The 7,570-nt window shown below is 44.0% G+C and overlaps 1 protein-coding gene across 1 annotated transcript in view; it reads left to right on the top strand.

Annotated features, from left to right (window-relative positions):
- The first annotated feature begins 254 nt into the window (after positions 1–254).
- Positions 255–7,570, top strand: part of CAMSAP2 (calmodulin regulated spectrin associated protein family member 2) — a 104,990-nt gene continuing 97,674 nt past the window's right edge. The window contains exon 1 of the mRNA XM_061187273.1: positions 255–568. Within this exon, the coding sequence (XP_061043256.1) occupies positions 430–568 (139 nt within the window). The 5' untranslated portion in view covers positions 255–429. The remainder of the gene's footprint in view (positions 569–7,570) is intronic.

Below are 7,570 nucleotides of genomic sequence, written 5' to 3'. Positions count from 1 at the left end.
GTTCTCCGCGGCGGCTCCGGCTGCGCCGGGTGGGGGCCGCCCGAGTCCCCCGGCCGCGTCCCCGGCGAGTCCCAGCGGCCCCGCGCTCCGGCCGGCGGGCGCCCCGAGGGCAGGGCCGCGAGCGGAGGGCGGCGCTGCGGGCGGCGCGATGGCGGGACGGCCCCCGCGACGTGACCGCTGAGGACGCCCCCGCCGCGCCCGGGCCCGGCCGCGCCGAGACAAAGGGGAGGCGCCCGCACGCGCGCTCGCGGGAGGCTCGCGGGACGGCCGGACGCGGCGCCGCCTCATCCCGGGCCGGGCGCGCGGGGCCGATGCTCTGAGCGGCCCGGACCCCGGCCTGGACCCAGACCCCGACCCCCACCCCACAGCGCCTACCCCGCGGCCGGCAGCACCATGTGAAGGGCGGGCCGGCGCCCCGAGCGCGTGAAGATGGGGGATGCTGCAGACCCCCGGGACGGGAGGAGGACGTTCATTGTTCCAGCCATCAAGCCCTTCGACCACTACGACTTCTCCAGGGCCAAAATCGCCTGCAATCTGGCCTGGCTGGTGGCCAAGGCCTTCGGGACAGGTACGTGGTGCCCGCCCCCCATCCCTCCATCCCTTCGTCCCCGCAGGCTGCGCGCGTCCCCGTTTTGTTTCCCATCCTCTGGTCCCCTTCGCGCGTGTCTCCGCGCACAGGCTCGGGGACGCGATGGGAGAAGAAAGGAGGGGGGATAACGCAGGTTTGCTCTTCAGTCAGGAGCCCTTGATTTGGGCAGGTGGGATGCGGCCAGATTTCTTTTATTGGATAGCAAAAGTGGGTGTGTTTTTTTGTTTTTTGTTTTCCCCCTCCCAGTGACCAATTTTGTCATGTTTTTACATGGGGTGGTTTTAATTTGTGGTATTTTCCTCATTGTGCTGCATTCATTTCCCCCACAGTCATAGTTGTGATTACACCACCGAGAAATGAGTTGGTTTCGTTATTATTGGAAGGAGGTGGATGGCACACAGACTACACTGATTTTGACATTTGTAACCATGGCTGCGATTCAGGATCCGTGGACTGTACCGTGGCCTCTGTCGGAGCGCAGTATTAATTTTTGTCGTCATTCTTGAAGCCCGTGTCCTCCCGTACACGTTTCAGGCTCTATTAAACCAGTTATTTAAACCCGATATTTAGCTTGCTGTGTGTCATGTCCTATTTTTACTTCGTGTTCAGACACATTCCTTTTCCCAAATATTTTGGCTTCATAAATTAAGAAAAACAACAACTCCCTACTGTGGGTTTATTTTTTTTTTTAAATAGAAGAGTTTTTGGAGGGCATATGCTGTTGACACAAATTGTATAGGACAGTAGGCGTCAGACACTCCCGCCTTTACCCAGTCTTTGCAAAATGACAGGAAAAGGGCCTCCTGTTGTAATTCCTTAGCTGTTGCTTTAGGAGCCCATGTTGTGGAGCTCTGAAAGCATTACCTTCTCACGTGGAGATGCTCATGGAAGGTAATTTCATCTAATAACTTGGAGTTATTTTGTAAGATTTCTGTGGCCTAGTTAATAAATATTGGATGTGTAAAATATTTATTGAGAAGTTTCTTAGTATTTACAGACTTTTCTCCAGATGTTAAATACAGGGGTTTTTTTGTTTGGTTTTTTTTGAGGGGAAGAGGATGGCTTATTTCCAATTTTAGGACCGTGAAAATTTGTGGGTAAATGCTTTAATTCATTCTTACTGTTTAAACATACACAGCTGGATACATATACAGGTAACTATCAGGGCTGCATATTTAGTTACCTAGCAAATGAATCTCAGTGTTTAGAAAACTATTTGAATTAGTTTTGAGGGAAACTTCATGTTACAGTGATTTTGTGTTTATGACAGCTTTTGTTTTATTTGAATTATCATGCTTTGATATTGAAGTAGAAAGATGTTAAAGGTTTTATTTATTTATTTTTGGCTGCGTTGGGTCTTCGTTGCTGCTCTCAGGCTTTCTCTAGTTGCGGTGAGCGGGGGCTACTCTTCATTGCGGTGCGCGGGCTTCTCATTGCGGTGGCTTCTCTTGTTGCGGAGCACGGGCTCTAGGCACACGGGCTTCAGTAGTTGTGGCACGTGGGCTCAGTAGTTGTGGCGCGTGGGCTTAGTTGCTCTGCAGCATGTGGGATCTTCCTGGACCAGGGCTCAAACCCGTGTCCCCTGCATTGGCAGGCGGATTCTTAACCACTGTGCCACCAGGGAAGTCCCGATGTTAAAGGTTTTAAAACTAGCATCAGGAGTAAATATAATAAAAATTTTATTTTGAAATAATTTAGATTTTAAAGATTTCTTTGGAACTAAATGTGTAGAGTAACACCTGGGAGGAAACACAAAGTGTTAGTATATTTTTGTTTTCTGGCACCACAGATATCGGTGGTGAAAATAATTGATGTATTTTGGTTTTAACTTAAGCAGCATACTGAAGCTAATATCCATTTAGAGGAGACATGAAAGCTATTTAAGTTTTTTTTTTTTTTTAAAGATTTTTTTTGATGTGGACCATTTTTTAAAGTCTTTATTGAATTTGTTACAATATTGCTTCTGTTTTATGTTTTTGGTTTTTTGGCCGGGAGGCATGTGGGATCTCAGCTCCCCGACGAGGGACTGAACCCGCACCCCCTGCATTGGAAGGCGAAGTCTTAACCAGTGGACTGCCAGGGAAGTCCCTATTTAAGTATTTAGAAAAGATGGAAAGAGTGAAATTGATATAGTGACCTCTGTGGAAAAGCAATATGTACAAAATGGAAGGCAGAGGGAATAGCAAAAATATTTTCTTTCCTTCTGAAACTGAGAGGAAACTTGTAGTACAGATGTCACAGTGTTGCCCTGGATTCACAAGGGTTCCTAACCAGAAAATGGCCTACTCCCTGGATACCTGTCAGGCAAGTTTACTAGATCCTGGACCAGTTGAGAAACAAGTGTTGAACACACTTGGCGAAGAAGAGAAGAGGAAGGAACAGAGTATCAGTGGAATGTGTGTTGTGCCTGGGCACTGCACTAGATGCTTTGCATTATGTTGTGTATTCGGGACTTACAGCAGCTCTGTGATGTAGGTAGCGTACTCCCCGTTTAAAAAAGAGAGGACGCCAGTGCAGAGAGGTTAAACAACTTCCCCACGGTCACAGTTTTAGTACGGGCAGACATGAGCTTTGATTTGATTGTCTGACTAAAGGGTATGGCGTTGGTGAGGGCAGGCATGCCTCTTGTATGCCCGATACCTCAAACACATTGCTTTGTTTATTCCCACAGCTTCCCTCTAGAAAGATATTGTCCTCATTTTGCAGGTGAGGGAAGAAGCTCAGATGAATTTGCTCAAGGTTAAACACCTGGCGAGCGGTGGATCCTGCGGGCCAGTGCAGGTCTTTCTGACTCTTAAGTCTGCGCTGCTTACCCCGCTCTGCACAGTAAGCCTTTCATCTGCCAGTGTGCAGAATGGGTATACAGCATGCGTTAGAAGTCTTACTGATTTATTTTCTTTAAAGGATGGGCAGATCTTAACACACTCTCAGATGGTTTAGATGAACGTTGTTTGTACTTACAGTTGTCTTGGCAACAGAGTGGATGAAAGTCATATTTAAAATGGAGTGAAAATCAAGCTTAGAAGACCTTAAGAGTCACTTAGTAACAAGAAATTATATTATTAAGAATGTTATCTTTCTACATTTTGTTTATTCTTTAATCAACAGTCTTTCAAAGTATAAATTTATATGGAGTGAGTTGAAAAAATGTAATGTTTCATTTCTTTTGATGTAAATTTTCTGCATTTGCTGCAGACACTGTTATATGGCAGATGTTAGTAGACAACATATTTCAGAGGTATTGCTAGTGGTATTCAGTTAATCATTCAAAACATTAGCCCAAATTTAAGTTATGATTTACTAAAATCACTTCTTTAATGATGACATGTCCGGTCTTCAGGCACCAATTTAGTCTTTTTCCGTTAGAAAGTTTCTAACTTTTGACATATTAAAAAGAAGTCAATTTTAGAACCGTATGTTGGAAAATTCATTTAAAATGATAGCTAGAAATCAATTTTGGGCACAGAATGAAGTTACTGAACTATAAAAAGTAAATAAAGTGCTAGCATTGTAATACCTAGAAAGCAAATAGAGTATTTACTTAATTTGAAGTCTTCTATCAGAGCTTGGAATCATGTTCTTTTTCTTTATATTAAAAATATTCCAAATAACCCAAATCTTCATAGTTTATTTTGTGGAAGAATGCAGGTACAGTTTTGATCAAATGAAGAATAAGTTTGTTTAGGTGAATTTTAATCTGTAAACCAATTAGATACTTAAAGCAAATTGCGGAAGAGGGGGAGGTTAAACTGTGCTGTGTCTAATGTATTTGAACAGCTTAACCCATTTCGCAGTGATATTACTGAGTTTGCTTTAAGTGCTTTGGGGAAAATGGTGGGTGCAAACCCTTTTATGACCTTCTTCCTTACTAAATTCTTGCATTTGGAGGCAGCTCTGTGAGGCTTGCAGGATCTCAGTTCCCCAGTCAGGGACTGAACCCAGGCCATGGCAGTGAGAGCACTGAGTCCTAACCCCTGGACTGCCAGGGAATTCCCAGCATTTGGAGTTCGTAACATGGCACTTAAGGCCCAATTCCTAGTGTCACTTTATCATTTCAACTTTATCAACTATCATTCTCCCTTTCATACCGTGTAGTTTGATACAAACTACAAAACATATAGCAGAATATAAAATCATCTGCTATTTTAAATAACCCTTATTTCATTTCTTTGTATATCCCAACACGTTTTCTCAAAAACTTGTCTCACACCTGACTCTCATGCACGTGTGAAGGATGTGCTGTCAGCGGACAGCACTGTGGTTAAGAGAGACTGATTGCAGAGAGATCTGTTTGGGAAGTTCTTGTAGGAGTCTGGGCAAGAGATCGTGAGAGCTTGAAGCAGCCGTGCGGAAATGCTGCTAATATTTATTGAGTACTTACTGTGTGTCCGTCACTTTCCGTATATCGTCTCATTTTAATCCTCATGACAGCCTTGAGAGGTGGAAACTGTCCATCACTCCAGTGTTACTGATGAGGAAATGAGGCCCAGAGGGTTAGGGACTCACCCAAAGCTACCCAGCTTATGGTGCTGTGTTCTGAACCTGATTTCAGGCAGCCCACTTTACCATGTGCTGTTTGGGGAGAAGTCAAATTAATGGAAAAGAGGCAAGAGAAAGAAAAAACATTGCAAAGGTATAATCCCTAGTGTTTCTAATTCTTTATTTATTTTTATTTATTTCGGGCTGTGTTGGGTCTTCGTTTCTGTGCGAGGGCTTTCTCCAGTTGCGGCAAGCGGGGGCCACTCTTCATCGCTGTGCGCGGGCCTCTCACTATCGCGGCCTCTCTTGTTGCGGAGCACAGGCTCCAGATGTGCAGGCTCAGTAGTTGTGACTCACGGGCCTAGTTGCTCCGCGGCATGTGGGATCTTCCCAGACCAGGGCTCGAACCCGTGTCCACTGCATTGGCAGGCAGACTCTCAACCACTGTGCCACCAGGGAAGCCCCCTAGTGTTTCTAAATGACTGAATTTGGGGTGCATGGGGAGAGGATGAGGTCCCCTGAGGTTGTAAGGAGAATGAGGTTACTTGAGCTTTTGAGATTTGGTGACTGGGAGGGTGAGTCCAGTGCCATTGGCAGAGATGGAGAGCAGCAAGTTAAATGGCAAGTCAGCTTTGTTCTGGGGAACCTTAAGCTTGATGTGTTGGCCAGATACCTTATCTGAGAAATCTAGTAAGGTAGGTAGCTGTAAATGTGGGTAGGGAGTATGATTGACCAGGTGAGGCTATAAAATAGCAATTTGGGAATCTTCTGCCTATAAAGTGTAATTGAAATCAGAAGTAGATGACACCGTAGAGCGATAGAAAAGATTTGAGACAGAATCTAGGGTGGTGAACATTTAGAATAGTTTTGGGAGGAGGCTGAGGAAAAGAAGATGGAATTAGAGCAGAGAGTTAGGAAGAGAATTAAGAAAGTGTAAAGATACTGAGGCCCTGGAAGGAGAAAGTTTCCAGGCGGGTGGTCTTATTAACAGTGTCAAAGGCTACAGGTATTTAAACCATGCCTGAGTGGCACATACGGGTGGCGGGTGGAGCACGTGGTCTGTGTGCCAGCACAGAGCTCGGAACCCAAGTACCGTTAGTGCAACAACATAGACCAGCAGGATTGGAGGAGGTTTATGTGATGAGTAGTGGGAGATGCAGCTTGAAAGGTAAATTGGGATTGTTTGAAGGGCCACGTTAGGGAATTTGGTATTTGTTTAGTAGATAAATAAATTATCCTAAGCACATTGGATTTTTGAAAAAGCTACTATGATTTATTGAGCACATACTTTGTGTTAAGTACAGTTTTGAACATTCTATATGCCTTATTTTAATTCTGAGAATGACCCTATTAAGTAGATATTATTTTATTTCTTCTTCTACCACTCTAAGGTAGGGTTTCCCATTGCAGAACTACTGGCTGGCTCCTTCCTTGTTGAGGGGGCCGTCCTATGCATTGTAGGATTTTAGCAGCATCCTGGCCTCTACCCACTAGGTGATAGTGGTATTCCCCACTCCTACTTCTTCCCCAGTTGTAACACCCAGAAATGTCTCCAGACATTGCCAGTGTCTCCTGGGGCCAATACAACCCCAGCTTAAGAATCACTGCTATGAAGACTGTGAGATACACCTTCAATTTAAAAAGGTTTTTTGGACATTAAAGTACAAATTTTTTACAACATGTCCTGATTTCACAGATATTCAAATGGAAAATAAGAATTTAGGAAATATGATAGTTTGCCCTTTTTATAAAAGAGGAGATGGGTTTAGAGGGGTTAAATAACTTGCCCTTGATCATCCAGCTTGTAAATGGTGGAACAAAAATTAGAGTCAAAACCTTTATTATACTAAAGTTTGTATTTTGACCTCTGTGTTATACTCTTCCTAGAGTTCATTACAGCTTTGTAGTATAATGCTGGAAGTGAAGGCACAAAGAAAGCGTGAAAACCTTTCAAATGTAAGTCTTAAATTTTTTGTTTTTCGTGGAATTTAAAAGTATATGTAATTTTTCTTCAACAAACCTGTTTGTATTTGATTAGCTAGTACAGAAATAGGAAACATATTTAGCATTGGTCTGTCATTTCAGGGTCATTCCCCGCCCACCCCCCCCTCAGTGGATCTAGTTTTTTAGGTACTAGTTTATGGACCTTTTCTATTGGTAAATTACAAATAATGATCTTTAAATTAATATTACACATTTGTTAGTAGTCACAGCCTGGTGCTTCTGCTGAGATAATAACTGTATTCACTGATCACCTTTAGCACTTTCCTTCCTGTGCCTTGCATGGTTTCTCCTTCTCTTTTTAAGCACGCATTCTGCATCAACGTAACATTCTGGGTTAAAGGGCGACACCCCGACACTGTAGTGTCTTTCCAGCTCTCCTTCTACCATCTGCTCCCTTTTTGGGGGGCTTTTTCCTAAAGTCTTTGTCTCAGTTCCCCTGCTTGCTGAATAGTCATGATAATAAGCATTTGTTTTGCCTTCTTTAGAAGAAAAAGCATA

Source organism: Eubalaena glacialis, chromosome 3 (genome assembly GCF_028564815.1).
Source record: "Eubalaena glacialis isolate mEubGla1 chromosome 3, mEubGla1.1.hap2.+ XY, whole genome shotgun sequence".
Taxonomy (NCBI): Eukaryota; Metazoa; Chordata; class Mammalia; order Artiodactyla; family Balaenidae; genus Eubalaena; species Eubalaena glacialis.
Note: the sequence above shows the minus strand (reverse complement) of the source record. Positions and strands in the feature narration are given on the sequence as shown.